General features: G+C 37.3%; 1 protein-coding gene across 1 annotated transcript in view; it reads left to right on the forward strand.

Moving 5' to 3' along the window:
- The window catches only part of AGK (acylglycerol kinase), a 105249-nt gene that overhangs the window by 62577 nt on the left and 17178 nt on the right, over positions 1 to 25494 (forward strand). The window contains exons 7-11 of the mRNA XM_003270821.4: positions 1340 to 1372; positions 2661 to 2755; positions 8886 to 8955; positions 21063 to 21142; positions 24127 to 24184. Of these exons, the coding sequence (XP_003270869.1) occupies positions 1340 to 1372; positions 2661 to 2755; positions 8886 to 8955; positions 21063 to 21142; positions 24127 to 24184 (336 nt within the window). The remainder of the gene's footprint in view (positions 1 to 1339; positions 1373 to 2660; positions 2756 to 8885; positions 8956 to 21062; positions 21143 to 24126; positions 24185 to 25494) is intronic.

The raw sequence follows: 25494 nt of genomic DNA on the forward strand, positions 1-25494 counted from the left end.
GAGTAGTGCATTCATTATATTTTGGAAACCCCTAAAGAGCCCAATGCAGGTGATCCCACGCACTGCTTAATTATTCAATCCTGTATACTATAATTCATATTCGTACCTCATTTCTGATTGCCTGTTGTCCCCATTTGTTGGTTTTACCAGTGTTCAGGGATCAGAAGCTAACAGCAGAGTACTGTCCTATGTTTGACTTAGTCATTACGTGAGCCTTAGTAAGCTTCTTTTAAAAAGGCTGTGCTAATGATGTTGTAATTGTTTTTATGGCTTTTTAATGAAGTGTGAAGAATATTGATAGCATGCCTACAAAGAAGGAAGTAGACATCTCAACAGCCCCATTTATTCCTGAAATTCAGTGAGGCAGGAGAAGATGAAGGGAGGAGACCTGGGTCAGGTTTTACTTTACAAAATGTTTTCAAAGAAATTGTGTATTTGGTATAATTACAGTCATACAAAAATATGCACTGATTAGAAAAAGGATTGGAGGGAAAATATCAAATATAAACAAGGGATTAATAATTGGTTATCTGGGGCCGGGTGCGGTGGCTCATGCCTGTAATCCCAGCACTGGGAGGCCAAGGTGGGCGGATCATCTGAGGTCCAGAGTTTGAAACCCGTCTAACCAACATGGCGAAACCCCGTCTCTACTAAAAATACAAAATTAGCCGGGCATGATGGTGGGCGCCTGTAATCCCAACTACTTGGGAGGCTGAGGCAGGAGAATTGCTTGAACCTGGAAAGCAGAGGTTGTAGTGAGCCGAGATCATGCCATTGCACTCCAGCCTGGGTGACAGAGCAAGATTCCATTGCAAAAGAAAAACAAAATAATAATAATAATAGTTGGTTATCTGGCATGGTGGAATTATGAGAAATTTTTTTTAATTTAGGTATTTTTCACAGTTTTTACAGAATGCTATCCTTCTTCATATTTGTCAATAAGAACGATTTGTTAAGTGCACACTCTGAGTGTAGCAAAGTGCTTTTTTCCTGTATGTGTACTTTATAGTAGTAAACTAGGGTTTTCTGTATAATTGATGTGTACGTCATATTTGTACCCATTTTATAGAACTTAAAACATATTTTTACCAATACAACTTGGAGTTTTTATAATTATTTTATCTTAGCCTTTATTGTATTGTTGATCCTAGGTCAAAATCTAATTTAGCTCTGATTGTATTGGAGAATACTATATATTTTAAGATCCAGTGCATCTTTTAACAGAGCTTCTAAGAAGAAAATAGGACTAAGTTTATGGTCTATGAAAATTGAATCCAATTCTTTTATTGTAAAGGAAATACATATTATTTATAAAAATGTTTTATTATTACATTTGTAGGTTGTTACTGGAGTTCTTCGACGAACAGATGAGGTAAGCATTAAAGAGTAATTGCATTTTAACTTTTATTTTTGTTCTTTTTTATTGCTTTTCTTTCTTTTTTTTCCATTTTATATTTTAAAACGGGTACAAATTGTGCTTTCTTGGATTTTAGAAAAGAAAATACTGCTACCCATGTCATAGAACACATATATTAACACATGGGGACTTTTCTGGTTTGGTAATTGATGGTATCCAATAACTTTGACAATGGTTATTTAAAATTTTGTTATGGAATCTTTTTTTCAAAGAACTTTTTCATAAAGAAATTGTGGCATATTCATATAGTGGGAATCATCTAACAGTTAAAATGAATGAACTAAATGTATAAATATCTACATGGTTAAATCTCAAAAGTTTTGAATAAAAAAAAAAGCAGGTTGCCCAGATATGTTATGCATTTCTACAATGTTTTAAAATTCAGAAAACAATATTATGTATTGTTAATGGATGCTTAGATATGTAGCAAAAGAATAATAATGTGGATGAAAAGGAATCACACCAACCTCAGGATAATGGTCTCCTCTGGGAAGGGAGAGAGGAGAATAGTTTTAGAAGGAACTTTCATTGTATCTCTATCGTTTTATTTCTTGAAACATATGAGGCAAAAAGGTAAATGTTAACATTTGTTAAATATAGGTTGTGGGCACATGGGTGTTTTTGTAACATTATTTTATGCACTTTTCTACAATAGCTAGAAGATCCTTCTCAGTCCCTTTGGTAATAGTACATTGTGCTCAGAATTGTTTTGAACTTTATAGTATCTATTGTATGTGTGGCATTTAATTAAGTTAACTACTATGCCAGTACCATCTGTTACTTGAACTTGTTTATTCTCTTTGCCTTATTTGTACTTGAGATAGTTTATAAAGCACCTTCACCTGTCGTTGGTCACTGTATAAATGGTAGACATTTTTAGTTGAATTTTATCTGCAACTTTATCAAATAGTATGACAACATAATACAGTCTCTGTTGCACTAGTCCATTGATCTATTATCTTCAAAACCCTCATTATCTTAACCAAATTTCTTTCAAACAGTTGTCATTAATGAGTACTAAAATATTTCTTCCAAATTTTGAGTCATTTTGTTTTCATTGACTGCCTTGTTTTAGAAATCACCCACCTAGCTTTATTTGATTACTGGTCTAGGGATGTGGAAAAGAGATGGGGAGGCAGATACAGGGTCAGTTATTTGTCATAGTGGACACACCTGTGCTTCTCCATTAAGCCTGATTTTCTGATCATAACAATAAAACTTTCCTCTTCTTTTTTCCCCCCAGGCTACCTTCAGTAAGATTCCCATTGGATTTATCCCACTGGGAGAGACCAGTAGTTTGAGTCATACCCTCTTTGCCGAAAGTGGAAACAAAGTCCAGTAGGTTGTCAATGTGGGGAATTAGCATTTGTGGGTGAGCGAGCCTGGGAATGAAAAATTTATGTGTGTATGCTATAACTTTCTTGAGTTTTGATAGCCTGAAACTTCAAATAATTAAGAGGAGGGCCTAGATCAGAGTTCAACCTTTCAGTTCATTGGGAAGTTTCCCAACTTGGTTGTGGGACTTTTATAATAAGTCTCCAGGTCAGGTAGGGAGGTGAATACTTGATGTCCTTTTGTCGGTTATGAAGATAATATCCCTGACCCAAACCGTTTTTGTGCTTGTACATTATAAGATTCTTTAGTGAAGACAGATTTGTGCTGATCATTTGTTTGCTTTAAGTATACGCAATGACAAATAACAAGTCCCTTGTGAAGACTAAACTAGTAGCCTGGCTTCATGATCTTGATATTAAAAATAGCTAAAACAAGTAAATATAGCCACATCCTTTTGGGAATACTAAAGTGGTAGGCAGTGTAGACAAAGTAGACAGGGAAAGCAGTGTTGCTCTGACATCTAAATTAAATTGCTGTGAGTCTCACAGTGTTTTCGAGAGTCAAGCAAATTGTTGGTATTATTGTTCTTTTTTTGCTTGAAGGCATATGTAAACAAAGCTCTGCTCTTTCAAGAAGATAGAAATCTTGAATTTGAGCTTTGACAGTGATTAATAACATCATTTTGAGCAAATAGTTGTCAAGAAAACCCAAATAAATGGAGAGATAGCTGAGAGATCAGTTGCCTATGGTTAACATAAGCTTTGTGACACATTGGAGGAAGTCAATAAGTAAATATTTGTTGCATGATTTAATGAAAATTTTCTCGTGATTTTTCTGGTTATAATCTTCTAGAATAAATAATAATAATACCCAAATGATTTTCTGTTTTGGTTAAGGATTTTTTTTTCTGCTTTGGAATTCTTTGATAAGGCTGGCTTTTGTGAATTTATTTTTGCTATTGTAATTTTAGGAGTCAACTGTATCTCTTTTGACAATTCTATATTTTAATAAGCATCTTAGTCCAGTTTTCAAAACACTAGGCATACACACATATATATATATATGTCAGATCTTCATTCAAACTTCTTTCGTATTTCAAACCTTAATATAATGGGGATTATTCAGCTATTCATTAGCCATTCTGAGGCCTAACTACAGGAGAGGCCATTTCAGTTGGCCATCCTTTTTTTTTTTTTTTTTTTGAGACGGAGTCTCGCTCTGTAGCCCAGGCTGGAGTTTAGTGGCGCGAACTCGGCTCACTGCAAGCTCTGTCTCCCGGGTTCACGCCATTCTCTTGCCTCAGCCTCCGAGTAGCTGGGACTGCAGGCACCTGCCACCATGCCCGGCTAATTTTTTGTATTTTTAGTACAGATGGGGTTTCACTGTGTTAGCCAGGATGGTCTCGATCTCCTGACCTCGTGATCTGCCCACCTTGGCCCCCCAAAGTCAGTTGGCCATACTTTTTATTCCCAGTTTAGAATTTCTGAGGGACAGTGGATAATGACAGTTAATTGCTCATATTTTTGCTTCTCCAAGATGAATCCTGTCTGATTCAGGTATTGGTTACATTAGAGAGCTTGTCTTGCGCTTGTGTCAGTGCAGATTTTTTGAATTGCTTTAGCGAGTATTCCAAATAGCGTATGTCATTGATCTAAGGGTAGACCATTTTCCTTGGAGACCCCTTGCCTGTCCAAAAGCTAATTTACACAGTGTGTGGCAACCCCCAGGGTCTGCGAGAGTAACTGATTTTCCCTTGTAGTTAAACTACTGTTGTTGCTGCTGCTATTTATAATTTAAAAAATTATAAAACAATTTATAAGCATGCCCCAGGGCTCTTAGGTAATCAAGGAAGTCTGTCCTGAGTTCAGAGTTCTGTAGGCCTCATAAAATGGCAGAAGCCTAAGGCTATTTAAAAAGAACAAGGCTTTGCTTTTTGCACTGCTGTCAAGATTTGTTGTACCATAGTTACTACAGAGGAAAAAAGAATTTTGAATTTGGAATGTTGCAAGTAAATAATCCGAAAAGTGCTATTCCATGCTACAGTGCTGCTTTATTTAGAACTTTTAGTTATTGGCAGGAGAATGATAAATTATAGGTTGCAATTTTAGCTGTCTTCTGCCAAGCAATTTAGGAAAAAAATTTAATATAAAAAGACTTTTTGAGTTACAACAATTTTTTTTTTAAGGTCAGCCTCTCAAAGGCATTTACTAAATCTCTCAGTGTGTTAAATACTGTTCAGAGTAAGTACAGTGCTTTAGGATCCTTTCTGATAGCTTTTTTCAGAATTAATATATTCATATCAAATTAACTTAAACTTGTGAGCATGCTGCTTACTTTCTCCTAAACTGAAACTCATATTCCAAACTGCTGCCTACTTCCCAAGTAGCATCTATATTGGAGAGAAAAAAATGGTGTAAAAATGAGTTGATAGAGAAACATGAGAAAATATAATAGTTTCAGCTAGAGTTTAATCCAAGCATTTGAGTTAATGTGTATATCTTGGGATTTTAAAGTATCTTAAGTTGTACCTAACTGTTAGAAACACTGGTTTAGGTGGATTTGATTCCTTAGGTGTTTACATTTAGTCCTGAGCACATTGATGGGGAGGCCTGTAGAGCACCCAGATTTTAGATGTGGATTTTTTCTTTGGGAATCCATTGATATCCATTTGATACCTCCAAAGCAGCCTTACAGGTTGTGTTAGCACATCTTTGGAGACAAATTTCATTTTGTGACATGCTGGCTCTGTCCTCTTGGTAATTTCATTCAATCTCTCTGAACCTCAATTTCTCTTACATGTGTTTATCAAATGCACACTAGTAGTACATACTTCAGAAAATTGTTAAAAAGCTAAAATAGGTCTAGTTAGGTAAGTGTAATTATGCCTAGTAAAGTGGACTTTATTCATGTTTATTAAAAATTCATTTAGGGGGGACAAACAGTAAATAAATAGGTTGACTACAATTACTGATTCTAGATTCTATAATTAAAACAAATATAAATCAAAACAGATAAGCCTCTATATTCCATTGCTAACTGCTTCACCTAGAAAAGTTTTGTTTGTTTGTTTGTTTAAAAAAAGAAAGAATGTTTTGTAGTCATTCAAATCAGTTACCATGGGACGGCAACAATTTCTATGAAATTCACAGTATCAACCAGTTCTGCACATAGCAGAATAGATTAGGAGGGGCCCTGTTTGGTTAGGAACTGCCCTTTTTTGAATGGACATTAAAGTACTTTGTAAATGACTTCTACTTGTAGTTGTACTTAAACTCCAGACTTTTTTTACTTTATTAATAATAATTACCATATTTATTTTTCCAAAATATAGCTATGTAACAATAGAGGCAATAGGACACTAACACTGATAAACCTTTACAAAAACATGAAATACATATGGATAAATCTAACAAAATATGTGTAAGATTTATATGATGGAAACTACAAATCAGTGAAGAGAGAAATCAAGAAGACCTAAGTAAATAGAGATACTTCTGTGTTCATGGATTGTGAGGCTCAGTACTGAGATGTCATTCTCTCCAAAACTGATCTATAAATTCAATACAATCCCAATCAATGTTTCATAAAGCTTTTTGTAGAAATTGACAAACTGATTCTAAAATTTATATAGAAAAAATAAAGTAGAATAATCAAAATAATTTTGAAAAAGAACAAAGTTTAAGGATTTACCCTATCTAATTCTAATACTTATCTAAAGCTACAGTGATCAAAACAGTGTGGTGCTGGCAAAACAAGAGACATAAATCAGTAGAAGAAAGAGTCCAGAATTAGACCCACACATATATGGACAATTGATTTTTCAACAAGGGCACTAAAGCCATTCGATGTATAATAGAAAAGACAGTTTTTTTCAACAAACAATATTGGAACAGTTGAACATATGCAAAAAGTAAACTTCAACCCGTACCTCACACTATATCTAAAAATTAGCATAAAATGGATTGTAAACCTGTATATAAAACCTAAAACTATAAAGCTTCTAGAAGAAAATCTTTAGTCATTAGAGAAATGCAAATTAAATCTACCATGAGATGCCACTATGCATCTATTAGGACAGCATAAGCAAGAAAAAAAAAGCAAACAAAAACCCATCAAATAAATGCAGCAACTGAAACTCTTGGATATCATTGGTGCAAATACGAAATGGTAGCCACTTTAGAAAATGGTTTGGCAGTTTCTTATAAAATTAAACATATACCTACCATATGAGCAGCAATCACACTTATAGGTACTTATTCAAAAGAAATGAAGATATATTTCCGTACAAAAACCTATACATGAATATTTATAGTAGCTTTATTCCTAACTGCCAAAAACTGGGAACAAAGCCAATGTCCATCAACTGGTGAATGGATAAACAAATTCCAGTACATCCATACAATCGAATATGGATAGTCTATTGATACATCCATTCATAAACAATAGTGTAAATGAATTTCAAGCTCATGCTAAGAGAAAAAAGCTGAACTGGAAAGGCTCCATACTTTTCAATTCTATTTTATGACATTCTGGGAAAGGCAAAACTCTAGACACAGAAAACATAGTAATTGTCAGGAGCTGAAGGTGCAGGGAGTGGGTTGGCTACAGAGGGTTATGAAGGAACTTTTTGGGATGTTGAAAATGTTATGTATATTTGTCATGGTGGTAGTTATATGACTGCAGCGTTTGTCAAAATTTGTAAAACAGTGTACCTAAAAGTATGAATTTTACTGTGTATATATCATACCCCAATAAATCTAACTTCATAAAAGAAGTTATACTTCCAGTTTCCAGTTCCACATGTAAGGAGCTTGGAAGTTGTCACTCTGTCCTAACAATAAATGAAAAGCTGAACAACCTGAAAACTCAGCAACTCTTCTTGTATCTGAAGGAGAAGGTAGGACATAGAGCAAACTGCTGCCCCCAGGATTGGAGAGACAGGGGAATACAGGGGATTTTGACTTAACGAAGACACACACTGGTAACTACTTTGGAAACCAGTGCCAGGGTAGGAAAACCTGACCTGTAATTGATACATTGCTGAAGCTCAGTGCTATTAGCTCTGAGAGGAGTCCCAGTCTACTGGGATCCAGTCATAAGGAGTCCCCCACAATATTGTGAGATATACCTCCAGGAACTCAACCAGGAGCTCACAATAAATATCAGAAAAATCGCCTTATACTTCTGGCACTGGTGGGGAAAAGGAACCATTTTGAAATATGCCACAGTATTCTGTTCTTCTTAACAAGGCCTGTCCTCAGGAGAAACAAGTTAACCCGAGCCCACCCTGCTGGATTATTATCAAGGTTTAACTGGGGAAGGGAAATACTTAATTCTAGTCAGCTCCAGCCTTGCATGTGGGAGAAGGGAAAAAGCCAATTCCAGCCCACTCTAGCCATTCTGTCCCACCTAAGGGAAGAGAAAAAACTGAGAAACATTTGTGAAGTTCAAAGTCCAGAGACAGGCTCATTAAAGCCTGAGACCTAATCATTGAACCTAATCATTGCTTCCCCTCCCTTCACATGCTACATGGATGTCAATAGTACATGCCTTTTGATGATACTTTTTTTAACCTATAGACTTTCCAAATGACTCTCAGAATGTAGATAAGAATGGTCTGTGTTCAAAAGAATCAGCAATTAAAATGAAGCGCATCCTAGTAGTCCTGGAAAATAAGAGAAATATGTCTCAGGTTCCAGATTATATTTTGCTAAGACAACTGTAACAAATTCTGCCCTTTAGTTACCCTTCTGGCTGTTAGAGCAAGAATAAATATTGTTTTTAGAAATGCCTGAGTTTTTTACAATGAATAAAAAAGTTATTTAAGTATCATATTTTCCAATGGTAAATAGGAGTCAGGCACAATGTAGAGACTCAGTAAATGTTAAATGAATAAATGAGCAGTGCCTTGTATGAACTTCTCCTAGCCAAAGCTTTCTCTTTGAGTCCCTATAAACTACTAGTACTTTGGGCAGGAGAGAGGGAGACAGGGAGGGAGGGGGAGAGAGAGAGAGAGACAGAATGAGAGAGAATGTGTGTGTGTGTGTGTGTTTGTGCATGAGTGCATGTGGCAGTGTGGTGGGGGAGGTGTTGCCTATTTTTCATAATATGATAATCTCCTTTTCTCTTTTAGACATATTACTAATGCCACACTTGCCATTGTGAAAGGAGAGACAGTTCCACTTGATGTGTTGCAGATCAAGGTAAATCTTTTCATCACATATTGAAAAAATTGTGAAAGTAATACTTGCTTACATGTTAAAGAAAATAAAATGTAGCAGTTCAAATGAGGTTGTAATGAAAGCAATAGTTGCTCTTCCATTCCTACCCCAAGTATTAGTCCCCAGAGGAAATAATTTTACCTGTTAATTCTAGTTGCTATCACTAATTAATATGATTTTGCTCCTATTTTTAAAATGTGGCTAAAAACATAGTATTTACCATTGTAGTCATTTTTAAGTATACAGTTCAGTAATGTTAAGTATACTTAAGGACTTTTTTTTTTTTTGAAAAGGAGTCTTGGTCTGTCTCCCAGGCTGGAGTGCAGTGGCACAATCTCAGCTCACTGCAGCCTCTGCCTCCTGGGTTTAAGTGATTCTCCTGCCTCAGCCTCCCAAGTAGCTGAAATTACAGGCACCCACCTCCACAACTGGCTAATTTTAACTACTTTTTGATTTATCGGTTTTAGACCTTATCTTTGACCTCTTTGTTATACAGGCATACCTCATTTTATTACACTTCGCCTGATTGCATTTCACAGATATTGTGCTTTTTACAAATTGAACGTCTGTGGCAACCCTGCCCCAAGCAAGTCTACCAGTGTCATTTTTCCAACAGCATGTGTTCACTTCATGACTATTTGTCACATTTTGGTAATCCTCACAATACCTCAAACTTTTTCATCATTACTATATTGTTATGGTGATCTGTTATCGGTGATCTTTGATGTTACTATAGTAATTGGGGCACCATGAATTGTGCCCACATAAAATGGCAAACTTAATTAAATGTGTGTTGACTGCTGCACCAACCAGCCATTTCCCTACCTTTCTCTGTTCCCTGTGACACAACAATATTGAAATTAGGCCAATTAATAATCCTACTTGGCCTCTAAGTGTTCACATAAAGAAGAGACACCTGTCTCTCACTTTAAATCAAAAGCTAGAGATGAGGCCAGGTGCGGTGGCTCATGCCTGAAATTCCAGGACTTTGGGAGGTCCAGGCAGGTGGATCACTTGAGGTCAGGAGTTCAAGACCAGCCTGGCCAACATGGCGAAATACCACCTCTACTAAAAATACAAAAATTAGCTGGGCATTTTAAAAAAAAGAAAAAAAGCTAGAAATAGGTATGCTTAGTGAGAAAGGCATGTTAAAAGTTGAGATAGGCTGAAAACTAGGCCTTATGCCATACAGCTAAGTTGTGAATGCAAAGGAAAAGTTTTTGAAGGAACTTAAATGTGCTACTACAGTGAGCATATGAATGATAAGAAAGTGTGGCCCGGTGCCGTGGCTCACACCTGTAATCCCAGCAGTTTGGGAGGCCGAGGTGGGTGGATCACTTGACGTCGGGAGTTTGAGACCAGCCTGACCAACATGGAGAAACCCCATCTCTACTAAAAATACAAAATTACTGGGTGTGGTGGCTCATGCCTGTAATCTCAGGTACTTGGGAGGCTGAGGCAGGAGATCACTTGAACCCGAAAGGCAGAGGTTGCGGTGAGCTGAGATTGTGCCATTGCACGCCAGCCTGGGCAACAAGAACAAAACTTTTTCTCAAAAAAAAAAAAGAAGAAGAAAAGAAAGTGAAGCAGCCATGTTGCTGATAGGGAGAAAGTTTTAGTGGTCTGGATAGAAGACCAAATCAGCCACACATTCCCTTAAGCCACATCCTAATCCAGGGCAAGGCCCTAACTCTCTTCAATTTTATGAAGGCTGAGAGAAGTAAAGAGGCTGCAGAAGAAACGTTTGAACCTAACAGAGGCTGGTTCATGAGGTTTAAGGAAAGAAGCCCTCCTCCTAACATAAAGTGCAAGGTGGAGCAGCAATTAGCTGATGGAGAAGGTGCTGCAAGTTATCCAGAAGATCTAGCTAAGATCATTGACGGAGGTACCCGTACTAAACCACAGATTTTCTGTATAGACAAAATAGCCTTTTATTGGAAGAATGTGCCATCTCAGACTTCAATAGCTAGAGACGGGAAGTCAATGCCTGGCTTCAAAGTTTGGGACAGGCTGACTCTCATGTTAAAAACTGCTGCAGCTGGTGACTTTAAGTTCAAGCCAATGCTCATTTACCATTCCAAAAGTCCTAGGGCCTTTAAAAATTATGCTACATCTACTCTGCTTGTGCTGCATAACTGGCAAAACAAATCCTGGGTGATAGCACATCTGTTTACAGCATAGTTTACTGAATATTTTAAGCCCACTGTTGAGACCCACTGCTCAGAAAAAACAATTCCTATCAAAATATTACTGCTTATTAACAATGCACCCGACCACCCGAGAGCCCTGATGGATATGTACAAGGAGATTAATGTTGTTTTCTTGCCTGCTAACAGACATTCATCCTGCATCCCACGGATCAAGGAATAATTTCGACTTTCAAGTTTTATTATTTAATAAATAAATTGTGGACCAAAGGTCATCAATAGATGAACTACAGTCTTGGCGACAAAGTGAGACCCCATTTATACAAAAAAATTTTGTAAAAAAATTAGACAGGCATGGTGGTGTGGGCCTATAGTCCCAGCTGTCATAGATAGTGATTCCTCTGATGGATCTGGGCAAAGTAAATTGAAAACCTTCTGGAAACGATTCAGCATTCTAGATGCCATTAAGAACATTCATGATTCATGGGAGGAGGTCAAAATAACAATGTTAACAGAAGTTCGGAAGAAGTTGATTCCAACCCTCATGGATGACTTTAAGGGGTTCAAGATTTCAGTGAAGGAAGGAACTGCAGATGTAGTAGAATTAACAAGAGAACTGGAATTAGAAGTGGAACCTGAAGATGTGATTGAAATGCTGCAATCTTATAAAATTTGAATGGATGAGGAGTTGTTTCTTATGGATGAGCAAAGAAAGTGATTTCTTGACATGGAATGTTATCCTGGTGAGGATGCCATGAACCTTGTTGAAATGACAAAAAAAGGATTTAAAACATTACATAAATTTAGTTGACAAAGTATTGGCAGGGATTGAGAAGACTGACTCCAACTTTGAGAGAATTTCTGCTATAGGTCACATGCTATCGAACTGCATACATGCTGCAGATAAATTCATGAAAGGATGAGTCAATAGATACTGCAAACTTCATTGCTGTCTTATTTTAAGAAATTGTCACATCCACCCCAACCTTCAGCAACCACCACCCTGATCAGTCAGCAGCTATCAGCATGGAGGCAAGATACTCTACAGCAAAGATTATGACTCGCTAAAGGCTCAGATAATTGCTAGCATTTTTTAATTTAGCATTTAATGTTAGCATTTTTTTTAAGTTAAGGTGCATATTTTTTTTGACATAATGCTGTTGCACACTCAATAGACTGTAGTATAATATAAACATAACTTTTCTATGCACTGGAAAACCAAAAAGTTTTTGTGACTCATTGTGATACTCACTTTATTGCAGTGGTCTGGAACCGAACCCACAACATCTGTGAGGTATATAGGAATTGCTCTCTATCTCCTCTCAATATAATTGAAATGCTGTTTTTGGTTCCTTTATTTTATTTATTTATTTTTTTTGGACAGGATCTCACTCTGTCACTGAGGCTGGAGTGCAGTGGCACAATCATAGCTCATTGCAACCTCAAAGCTCAAGGGATCTTCCTGCTTCAGCCTCCTTAAGCAGCTGGGACTACAGGCCCATACCACCATGCCTAATTTTTTACAAAGTTTTTTTGTATAGATGGGGTCTCACTTTGTTGCCTAGGCTGTAGTTCATCTATTGATGACCTTTGGTCAACAAGTAATTCATCCACCTCATATGGTTGTTTTGAATATTAAAAGAGTAAATAAATATAAAATACTTAGGACAGTGATTTTTACCTGTGTGTATGGTGGCCACCTCTTCCTCTCATGCCCTGCCAACTATTCTCATATCTCATCACTATTAGAGTAGCTTGTCTTTTTTTGAATTCAGGTTATTTGGTCATCTTGTAATCTTAGCTCTCTGATGAGCTTTTTTAAAGTTATGATTTTGTGGATTATCTGGCTTTTTCTCATTTTTAGGGTGGGACAACGTTCTTTGTACTTTCCTACATGCTAGGTGGGAATAGAATTTCCCATTTTTCTTATTGTGTAATGTTTTCTTACTGATTTATACATGAACTGATGAATTATTTTAGAAATATATTTTTAAAAAAGACTTAGAAGCAATGATACCTAATAGCAGTGATCATACCTGGCACCCAGAAGGTGGTTTTAAATACCATTCCCAATAAAAATAACCAAGGTTCTGTGAAGGGATGGCTTTCGCAGGGCAATAACAAGGCAAGAAAGTACTCAAATGCTGATGGAGATATCACAAAAGATGTAGCCTGCAGGTGTCCCACTCGCCAATTTTGGGACTCTTTGAATATTACAAAGAACAATAATGATGGATCATAATGCCTTAAAAATGAAGAATCCATGAGTTTCCAGTGACATTTCAGGATTGCCAGCTTGTAAACACAGAAGGAATGATAGAAAATCGCCATATTTTAAATCACCTGCATAATAATTGATCCAGGTAGAGATCATCAGTGAATACTGAAACCACTGGATAAAAGATTGTTGGGAAACAAAGCCCACAGTCTCAAAGTATCTCGGATTACTTAATAATTTAAAAGGGAAAAATATACTTTGATAATGGAGAAATCTAGCATACGTCACTTTAACCAAGTGATGAAACTTAGCATCACGAATAATGGATAAACTGACATTGTCTGCCTCCCAAAGTGACATATTGAGAAGGATATAACATCACCTATGTATTTTGTTGCATAAAGTGTTAACTAACTGAATATAATCATGAATAATTAGACATCCAAATTCTAAAAGCAAAAATTGGACTCATCAAAAAATGTCAATGTCATGAAATCCAAAAGAAGGTAGATAGTCTGTTCAGGATTAAGGAATACTAAAGAAATAACTAACTGCAGTACAAAAGCCTGAATTGGAAAAATGAGAAACAATGGCAATCATAAAAGGCATTATTGGAACAATTAGAGAAATTGTTCCAATAATACATAATATCTTAAATATTATGTATTGATGTTAGATGTCTTGAGAGGGACAGTGGTGTTATGGTTATGTCTGTGTATGTTCTTGTTCTTAGGAGATGCAAGATGAAATATTTAGTGGTAAAGGGTCATGAAGTCTGCAATTTATTAGCAAATTTAACATCACTGGAGAACATATACACACAGATAAAGCTAATGTGGAGTAAATGTTGGCAGTTGGTGAATCTGGGTGAAAGGTATAAATGGTGTTCATTGTACCATTTAAAAATTGTTTTGGTTTGACACTTTTCCAAAATAACCTTGAGGGTAAGAAGGTCCAGTAGCTATTGTCAATTCTTGATCAGGGTTCTCTATTAAAAAATAATTTAATTCTTAGAAAACAGATATTCTCACTTGGATAGTAGTTACATAGCGATTCCTTTTTCATCTAAATTCGTTTATTTTTCTGGAAAGGGCAAATTCCTAGGAAGGGAGAACTGCGAAGTTAAATAACCCTATAAATAGTGAGCCCCATGTTCTTAGATTTGGCCTTAAAATGTACCAGCTACATTCAGGACGAACATCTTATATTCATTCAGGTTCCCTGATATTTGTGAAAGAAGGGTCCTCACTGTGTCATGATTCCAAACTTCAATCCTAAAAAGTTGCTGTTAGTTACATAGAGCTTGCTATATGTATATTTACAATTGGTGAACCCATGAGCTTGCCTTTTATTTTATTTTCTTCTCGTGCACTGATGTCTGGACTTTTCACTATGATGTCATTGATCATGATAAAAGTGATTTAAATTGCAGTTGATCTTTTAGCATATAATAAAGCTAACTTGTTTTCACAAAATGGGATGGCTATGCTGAAATTTCAGCCTAGGAAAGGTACTACAGATTGTTATCTATAGATATATTATTTAAAATACTGTTATTACCAAAGGAGGTGCATCAGGATACATCTCTTAATAACTGAGTGATTTATTCTTTCTTATATGTGTGTTAGAAGTAATCCATCCCAGAGTATCTGAGATTTAACTGGAAATTCTTGCTGTGCTTTTATTTATTTATTTATTGAGACAGAGTCTCACTCTGTCACCCAGGCTGAAGTGCAGTGGCACAATCTTGGCTCACTGCAACCTCCACCTCCCTTCAAGCCATTCTCCTGCCTCAGCCTCCTGAGTAACTGGGGCTACAGGCACGTGCCACCACACTCAGCTAATTTTTGTATTTTTAGTAGAGACGGGGTTTCACCATATTGGTCAGGCTTGTCTTGAACTCCTGGCCTCATGATACACCCACCTCGGCCTCCCAAAGTGCTGGGATTACAGGCGTGAGCCACTGTGCCCGGACTGTGCTTATATTTAAATGTCTCTTGTCTCCTTTAGGTTTTTCTTTGAAATATACTGATTTTGTGAATTGATGAAACCAGTATCAAGTTTACCACAGGCTCTGTGTATTGATGACACAACCCAGAAAGAAAATTCTGAAAAGCATTTCCTAGAAAACGTGGTACAACAGTCTCTACTCTGGTTTCTAAGGAACCCAACTAAGTTGGATACATTTTCTCTTTTTTCCTTATTTCTGAAAATTAATTTCAGAATATGGGGAAAAAGATTATAGACAAAGCCTTGTACTATAAGCATTATAGATAAAGCCTGATACGACATTTTTCTTCTTTTAAAGAACAATCCAACCCTATTAAACATATGTCTGACGATTCTCCAAAGATAAAAGAAATGGTTCTTGGAACAATAATGCCTTATCTTTAGCTTTTTAGATTGTTCAGTCTATGTTCACATTTCACTTGAATCTCCCACTCAGTGAGGAAGTCGAGGTGAGATTGGTATCCTCATTTGACAGGTTAGGGAAAAAAAGAATCCTTTGATTATGACGAGTTGTGCTGGAGATGTAACTAGAATTTAGATTTTCTTTCTCATAGTCTGTTGGTTTTTCCACTTAACTGCTTTGTCCAGGTGGCATCATACTTGAAACCATTCCATGATTTTTGAAGGGCAGTTTTTCCCATATAGACATCTATAATGCCTGATAACTTGACTTTAATTACTGGGAAGGTTTATAGAATTCTTTCTAGCTTTTTCTTTTTGTTTTTTCAACTAGATTCTTAAGACCCTGCCAACCCAGAACCAAATAAGGCATAGAGGGGAGTTCATGGGGAGTCAGAACCTTTCCCTTTTCCCTATTTGCCATTCCTGGCTAATTACATGGACTCCTTTTTAGACCCTGGCTTTGATCATTCTCTTAAGATGATGCTTGAAGCTGCTTCAGAACTCCTTTAGAACACCTTCTACTTTGTTTCTTTCTCTTTATCTAGGATCCCTGAAATTTCCAGATTAGGCATCTATCTAGTTTATAGGACTTGTTTTCTTTTCAGTGTTCCTTAAGCGTTTATTCCAACCCGCTCGCTCCATTATTTTCTTCCACAAACCCTAGGCCATTTTCTCCCAGGGATTTACTCTTTCTAGGGGAGTCTGTGAATTGGGGCAGCACATCTCCTTTGCTGTGAAGATCTGACTGTTTGTTTGTCTTTCTTTTTGTTTTTGTTTACTGACCCAACCATCTCAAAATTTGACTGCTTACCCAGACTTTTAGTGGGTTAAGATACAGTGGGACTTTGTCTATTATTGGCTTCTACTTTGTCCATCTGACCTTGCATGCTTTTTCTGTGTTCATGTGTACCCCGACAGGGACTAGTCTCTCCATGACTGGTCCTCAGGGCTCTTCTGAATCCTGACAGTCCTATGCCCATCTGGAATACTAATTATTCTCTAGATCTGCTCACACATATTCTTTCTTGCTAGCTCATTTCCTGTTGTGAAGAGCCATTCTCACCTTTTGCTAGGACACAGCACTCCACATCAGTGGAACTTTGGGGTGACAAGGCTTTTTATTTAATTCTAATGGAATGTTCCTAAAAATTCTTCCCCTGAGATGAAGAAAGAGAAAACAGGGTTAGAGGATCAGTCAGCAACCCTCAGTACTTATCTCAGCACTTCTTGCCTACACTACATGCTTTAGAACAGCATTTACCACGAAATATTAATTATGCAAAAATGTCCTCCCAAAGAAGGACTGCACAGTTAACAACTCAGGGAAGCTGTATATTGCGCTTCCTCTTTTGGAAATGTGTAATGTACGTTAACATATTAAAGACTCTAAGAAGAACTGCAGTAAACATAACTTGCTTCAAACCAAGTAAGTTTGGTATTTTCCAATTTATTTCACCATGGAATCTTCTATCATCATCATCAGCAGCAGCAGCAGCATCCTCAGACATAACAGTTGTTAGCATGTTATGAAACATTTGGGGAAATGATGCTATAGACATATACTGTTATTTCCCTCCCTTAGACTAGAATCACTTTCTTCTCTCCTTTCTCTTCTTTCCAGTTCTTTCCAACCTCCCCTAATCTAGGTACCTTGTTTTTTAAATGCAGGCCAAGTAGTGCAAAGTTGCAGTTAGATAGGAGGAATAAGTTTTGAGATCTATTGCACAGCAGGATGACTATAGTTGATAATAATGTATATTTAAACATAACTAAGAGAATAAACTTCAAATGTCTCACCACAAAAAAGGATAAGTAAATGAGGTGATGAATATTTAATTAGCTTGATTTAATCATCCCACATTGCATACACATGTCAATTACATTGTACCCCCATAAACATATACAAGTGTGATTTATCAATTAAAAATAATAATTTACATTTTGTTTTAAAATCTATATTTTCCTTGGCCATCCATCTCCTTAGCTCCCCCCACCCATTGTACAGTTGTACCTACTTCCCTGATACTCAATAGGTATCTCAATATAAATCAGAAGCCTGGTGTATGAAAACTTACCACACTATTATACTTAGCAATTTTGTTAAGGTGAAGGCATTAAGTGGGATTTAATTTAGACAATTTTTAGATTCAGTTCTAGATGACAGAATTAAGAGGGACACTGACAAACAACAGAGGGGTTTGGGTAAACAAGATAATGAGGCTGTTAAAATCATGGTGGAACAATGGAAAGACTAGACGTTTAGCTTGGAGAGCATAAAGGCTAGGGAGGGAATCTAAGTGCTTTGAGGCAGGGAGTATGTTAGTGTGTTCACCATTGTGTCCTCAACTCCCAGCACCATGCTTGGCTGAGTAGGAGTTCCGTCAATACTGAGTGGATGAGTGAAAACATATCTGTCTTCAGATACGTCAGAGGTGACATTTGTGAAATTCCAGTGAGGGTAGGGATATTTTTGGCTCACGTAAAAGCTTTATGAGGTTATTCTGTCACCTCATTTTATGACTAAATATAGTAATTTTTAAATTTTATGTATTTATTTATTATAAATTTTATTTACTATTGGCCACTCACTGCTAGCAGGTGAGGTTACAGTGGTGACAGACCCTTTATACACTCATAGGAGATAATGTAGAGAAGGTTGTTTAAGCAAAAGATGACCCTGTTTTCAGAGGTAGAAGCCAGTGTTCAAAAGTTAAGTGACTTGCCTAGGATCACTTAGGTATTCTGTGAGGATTCTCACTTTAAAACAATTGGTCTACGTTATTATACCATTTTGTAAATCTTTAGTGGTCAGCATGTAACATTCCTAAGAAATAATATAGTCTTTAAATGATCACTTATACTTTGATAAAATCATCACTTATTACACCCCAAAATTCTGGAGTCATCTTTGACTCCCCCATTCAGGGCAAGAAGTCATGTTGGCTCTATCTTCAAAATATATCCAAAATCAAGCATTTCTTCTTGCCACTCTGTTCTTACCACTCTGGTCCCAGCTGCCTTCATCTTTTATCCGGATCATTCCAGGAGTCCTCAAACTCTTATCATTCCCTCTCCCCTTGCCTCCCTACAGTCTGTTGTCAGCACAACAGCCAGTGTGTGGTCAGGAGTTAGAGCATGTCACTTCTCTGCGCAGAGCCCATCAACAGCTTCCCATCCCCGAATAACACTGAAGTCATTCAAAGGCCTTCAAGGCCAAACACAGTCCAGTCCCTGTGACCTCTCCAGCCTCATTTGGATTTCTCATGTACTTCAGGTCTCTGTTCAAATGTTACTGTATCATTGATATCCTCCATCACCTCCTTATATTAATAAGCAATCCTGGGCATGGTGGCTCACACCTGTAATCCCAGCACTTTGGGAGGCTGAGGCAGGTGGATCATCTGAGGTCAGTAGTTGGAGACCAGCCTGGTCAACATGGTGAAACCCCGTCTCTACTAAAAGAATACAAAAATTAGCTGGGCGTGGTGGCGTGCACCTGTAATCCCAGCTACTCAGGAGGCTGAGGCAGGATAATCACTTGAACCTGGGAGGCGGAGGTCGCAATTAGCCAAGATCGTGCCACTGCACTCCAGCCTGGGCAACAAGAATGAAACTCCGTCTAAAAAAGAAACAAAAAACAAAACAAAATTTAAAAATCCTCCTTACCCTCAATGTCTGGGCTGTTTTTTCATCCCACTCTCTCTGCTTTCTACTATTTCTAGCTCCTTTATTGTTGGTACATAAAGGAATGATTAGAGAAAAGTCTTTTTCCTTACCATTCCCTCTTGGTTGCTGATGCCCCTGTGCTGGCTGTCTTATGGGTTCATGTGTGAATTCTTTGGCATTCCTCCCCATGGCGTACATAGTTTTCTGATGTTAGAGATGTGTTCTAGCTCCACCTTTTTCAGCTTCCTGTGGAGAGCATCCAGGCTTGGCTCTCTCCACAGTTTCTCACTGCTTGGATACTATCATCCCTGGGCTAGGCTCTTAGATGGGGTATTGTCAAGATGACTCAAAGCCCTGTTATCTTCCACAATATCCACTGGCACCCAGAAAACTAATATGTCCTTACTGTACCAGCCACTGAGTTGCTGCACCTTCTCCTTTTTTTCTCTGCCATTTCTCTCTGGTTCCCTTGTCCCTTACTAAAGCAGGTACAGAGAGTGAAGATGCAAGTCTACTGCACGAGCAGATACTCGACAAAGGGATGAGAGGCCAGCATCCTTTCCTTGCAGGCTTCTTTTATTGTGTTTGATTCTCCTAGAAATTTCTCTGATTCTCCTAGTTATTCCAAAGCAAATGACTTGCTTTTGGCGTAGTGGAAAGAGGAGTGAAAGTGGTGTTGGGGGAAGCACTCTTACCCTTGCAGAGAGGACAGCATGCTTTCTCTAGGCAGCGGAGAGGACAGCATGCTTTCTCTAGGCAGCGACTTGCACTGCCAAGGATTTGCCTCCAGTTCCTACTCTTCTGCTTGCCCTGGCTGTGGTGGGAATCAAGCTGGTTCTGCCCGCTTTTAGCAACTTCTGTGGAGTCTTATGTAGCATTTGGTAGCTCTCTTTAGAGTGTGGGGGCACTGGGTGCCTGTCAGTTTTCAGCTCTTAGACTTTAGATGAAATTCTGAGCTACAGGAAAAATTCCATTTAGAATCCTGGTACCTAGATTATTTATAATTTTTAAGGAAGGTTCAGGGTGGAGTATAAACTCTTAGGGACATTGGCTGTATTGTGTATTTTTTCTACATATTGCTTAATTCACTGATTTATTAGAAACTCACTGATTATAATATGCAGTATTTGGCCATAAAGCATTGGACTAAATCCAAATCACTTTTTATTTCGACTTTTTGTAACACGTATTTGACTGTATTTTCAGATATTCAGGTGAAACATTCTAGAGTACCAGGATTCTGATCTGACTTGAGAGCTCTTGATCCTATAAGGAAAATGCAGGCTTAAGTTATCTTTGCCTTGGACAAGTACATGAAAGAAAAGAAATTCTAGCTGACCTGACTACTGACTGGCTCGAGAGGTAGCATAGTTACTCTCAAATTTACAGTCCAAAGTATGACAGTATGTTCCCCTGCCAGCAGATTCATGAAATCTGATGTGTAAAAATTACCTTCATATTACAGTGTGGCTTATTCAAGTATTTTTACTAAGCACTCACAGGGTTAATGTCTTTAATGTTTGAGCAGACTTTCTAGAATTTGGGTTTGATGAAAAGTAGGCCATGAACATTTGTTGAGTACTTACATGTAAAGAGTTCCAAGTGATTGTAATAATGAATTTAAATGAAATGTATTTAACTTCCAGGGTGAAAAGGAACAGCCTGTGTTTGCAATGACCGGCCTTCGATGGGGATCTTTCAGAGATGCTGGCGTCAAAGTTAGCAAGTAAAGGATTACTATATTGATGTGTGATGTTTTTTAAAAAAATCTTATTCTGTCCCTGCCTTTCAGGTTTTAACTCACAGTGATCTTCTGGGAATAAATTTGGTGGGCCTGGAAGCTGAATTATGTGTGAATAATGGAGGTAGGAACAATCAGGTAGAGGTTTATGTCCTATATGCAGAAAGGCTGGGGAAAGTTGCAGCTTCCTCAATACTAGCTGGGCAGTAGCTGAAGAGGAGAAGGGTATGTCTCTATTTTTAGACACACTATTTGAGCATAGGTTAGGCTCAAGCTAGGCTGTAGGGAGAACTGGATTGCCTATCATTCTGCAGCTGCTTAGCTGGGTACCAAGTGGAAGGGACTGCCTGGGCTACAGCCTTACGGAGCTGTTGCAGTCAGACGACATTTCCTGAGAGGTATTTTTGTGAAGGCCTCGCAGATTGGGAGACCACAGGCCGCTGCTCTTAGAGGAGGAAGAAAGGCGGCGCCTGGCTGTGCTGTGAGATGGGAGAAACAGGCCTATTGAGGAGCTAATTAGAGGGCCAGCATTGACTTTTCATGGGAATTGACTTATTTTTGGAGAATCCATTGTATGCAATGAAACTCTTGGCTTGGAGAGAGGGTGTGTCGTGTTCCATTTGCTGTGGAGAGGTAAAGTAGGCAAGGGCTTGCTGAGCAGGACCGAAGGGGACACCATGAGAGATTCGCTTCATACCTGGTAGGTGGTGGTGTTTTCTCTTTACTTTTTCTTAAAATCAAGGGCTTACAGTTTGAGTATAGTTTAAATGAATTGTGGCTGATCTCACACATAGCTCTCAAGAAATTTCTCTTTCACTTCATAGGCCAGCCTGCCATGCTTTTTTTTTTTTTTAACAGAAATTTCTCTCACTTGTTTCACTTTATTATTCTTGCTAATGAGATTCCTGACAGTGGAATGTCAAAAGAGAGACATTACCATATTATATTACACTTTGCATTCTGAAGTATTTCATATCTTTTTATTTGCAAGTGTGCCATGATTATGGGATTCCACAAATTACCTTGTGTTTGATCTGAAATCTCAAATCCAGCAGCTCACCAAGAGAAACTGCTTAGCTTTCCCTAAAAAAGTCTGGTTAGGACAAATTGCTTTCCAAAATGTGGTAATTAACAATAAAGCACAGTACAGGTCAATGCCTTCAGGACTACTTTATATACTTGCCCCATATCTCGATTGGTTTCTGAACAAAGAATTTTAAAATTCTGATTGTCATTATGTGCTACCTTGGCTAGGCCCATCCACAGAGTTGCTCTTTGTATTAAGAAAGAAATGGTAGAGATATGAGAAATCATTTCCTAGCTGGCTATAGGAAGACTACAAAGACAGTGGCAAAATGTACTATTGGTAGAGATGAAGGAAACTGAGGAAACTTTAGAAGGTAACTGCCTGAGTTGAGATGACCTTCTACTTGGCTAACTAGGGAAAGAAGCAAACTATAAAGTAAATTTTAAAAAACACTAACACAAAAAATCAGATGATCAAGGGCCTCATTAGTAGTAGCACAATATCAACCTGAGTAATAATTTAGAATGTTTCTGCATTCCCTCTTGGATTATATCTAAGCTCTTTGTCTGTTATTCCAGGCCCAACTTACTCTGTCATCACCCCTAATTATATAATTATGTATCTTTACTTCTAAGCTTTTCCCTCTTTCTCTGGCTGTTATCCTATTTCCCATACTCTAAGTTTTGTACCCTGACTTTATTCTGTGCCATTCATTTTATAGGCATGGCTGCTCCAATGATTTTAGGCCCTTAATGATTTTTTGGCTCTTTTTGATTCCCCTTACCAATAAGCAGTGATCAGTTTATGCTTTTCCATATAGTCATTCATTGTTTGCTTTTACTTATTTGGGTCTTATTTTCTCAAATCATAAGCTCTCAAAGGTGGGAAATTTATACTTTATATTTCTTCTGTTTCCTCCACATTCATAGTGGGTGCTAAATAAATGTATATGATCAGAATCAATAGAGAGCAGTTAATGTTGAATGATTTGTTAACAGAGATAAGTTTTAAGAGAAGAATCTATTTTATGCTGTTTTCTAATTCTGATTAGGTGTCTTCCTCTCTCCAGTAGCTTTTACGTATTTAGCAATATGCAATAGATTCTTGTTATTCCCAGATTTAACATTTGCCATTTTAGAGCTATATAACATGAGTAATGTGAAATTATGCTGGTTTACACGTTTTTAATTGAGTGTGCCTATGTGCATTTGTGTGTGTGAGAGGACATGGTGTACAGGATCTAGTCGTTTAGCTTGGGATCAGCACATCAGAGCATGCAGTGTTTGCATCTTAGTATGGCTGCATCATCCTTTACTCATAGCTCTTTTGAACGTACACTTGACCCATTGTATGCAGAGATATAAACAAATGCAGATAGAGAATATTTGGGGGAAAAAAAATTCCACAAAATTCCAAAAAGCAAAACTGGAATTGGCTGCACACCGAGTACTGTGTTGAATCCGTGCAAATAAAGTGATGTGTAGGCATTCTGTTAAGTGTTATAAGCAATGTAGAGATGATTTAAAATATACAAGAGAATGTACATAGGTTATGTGCAAATATGCCATTTTATATCAGGGACTTGAACATCTGCAGACTTTGGACTGAGGGACAACTCTATACCGAACTGTATTCTATGGCTTAAGGGATGTGTTTAAAGGATGTTGTGAATTTAGTGACTCAAGGAGCCTGGTTATATATCTCTCATAAATTGCAAGAATCTTTACTGCATAACTAATTACATATAGCTTGACAAGGCATCGAAATGTGGATTTAAAATTGAATGTAATACTCTTTTATACTAAGCCATAACCTCCTAGCTACCAGAATAGCCACTCATAGCAGAGATGTAATTCTAATGTATTGTCTGCTGTGAATGGTATCTATCATATGATAGTTCTTTTGATATTCTTATCAGATTTTTATCTTGGTCTTTTCACAGGTACTGGTATCTTGGGCCTCTAAAAATCAAAGCAGCCCACTTTTTCAGCACTCTTAAGGTAAATGTGATTTACAGTGTAGAAATTTGCTGTGTTATTTTGTTGTTTCTCTGTAATGCATATATTTGGTATTTTTTTTTAATTCCTTGCTACAGATGAATGTGGCATGCTTCAACACTAAAACAGGGCATGTTTGATTAAATACAATTACAAAATGCATTCCTGTTTTGATAAGCAATCACCCTTCATCTACCAATTCATTCCCTCTACTACCAAACCCATATTTAATCTCTCTTAAGCATTCTACTTCCCTTTGCTATTAATTCACTCTCTTGCCCGACAGACCTTGAACATAATGACATATATCTCACTGATTATTTGTATGCTTGTCTATGTTAGTACCTGGAAATGAATTGAAGATTTGTATCTGAATATATAATATCTAATTGTACAGGTTTGTGTTTATATCAGTAGGTTTCAAACTATACTAGCTAAATATGGGTGGTGGTTACTGTATTGGAGAGTATAGATATGGAACATTTCCATGATCAGAAAAAGTTTTGTTGGGCAGTGCTACTCTGTACGATACAATAAAAAATACTGGCATAGAGAAAAGCCTAACAACTTTTATTAGTGAAAATGCTAATAGAAAAGTCATCTTTAACTGTGGACTACAGACTACATTCAGCTTTTATGCAAATCAAAGTGGTATATTGATAGCTTGGCTGGCCAGTCTGAAAATTGGCAGATGGGGTTTGGATGTAGTGAGAAGGTTGGTTCCAATGTTAATATTCAGAGGTACTGAGTGTTTTTCTAATTATAAAAGTAATACATGTTCCTTGCAAAACATTTGGAAAACATAGCTTCCTTTACCTTTTAAAAAAATTCTGACTGGATTAAAAAATTAAATGTAAAACCCTAAAATCACTGAACTACTAGAAGTAAATGTATAAGATTTTAAAAATGAACTTGGCAGGGCAAGGTCTTTATATACAAAGGGCAAACTGGATTAGTAAAATCGGTTATTCCTCGAGGGAATAATTTCATTGGTGGAGTTGTGAGTGCATTTAGGAAGAAACAGAGTAGCTACATATTTAAATGGAATATAAACTGTTTCCACTATTTATTCAGCAAACAATAGTTGATATATGCTTGGGATACAAAGTCAAATGGGAAAGGTTTCCTGCCCTCAAGAAGTATTCAGATGCTGGGAGGGAAGTGTAAGTAAATCAGCAGTTTGGCAAGCACTGTGAGAGAAAGATAGAAAGACTAAGAAGGGAGCAGAGAGGAGGGGCATCCAAATCTAATGAGGGTCAGAAAATCTTCCCAGTGGAGGTGACAATTACACTAAATTTTGAAACATTTAAAGG

The sequence above is a fragment of the Nomascus leucogenys genome, chromosome 13, assembly GCF_006542625.1.
Source record: "Nomascus leucogenys isolate Asia chromosome 13, Asia_NLE_v1, whole genome shotgun sequence".
Taxonomy (NCBI): Eukaryota; Metazoa; Chordata; class Mammalia; order Primates; family Hylobatidae; genus Nomascus; species Nomascus leucogenys.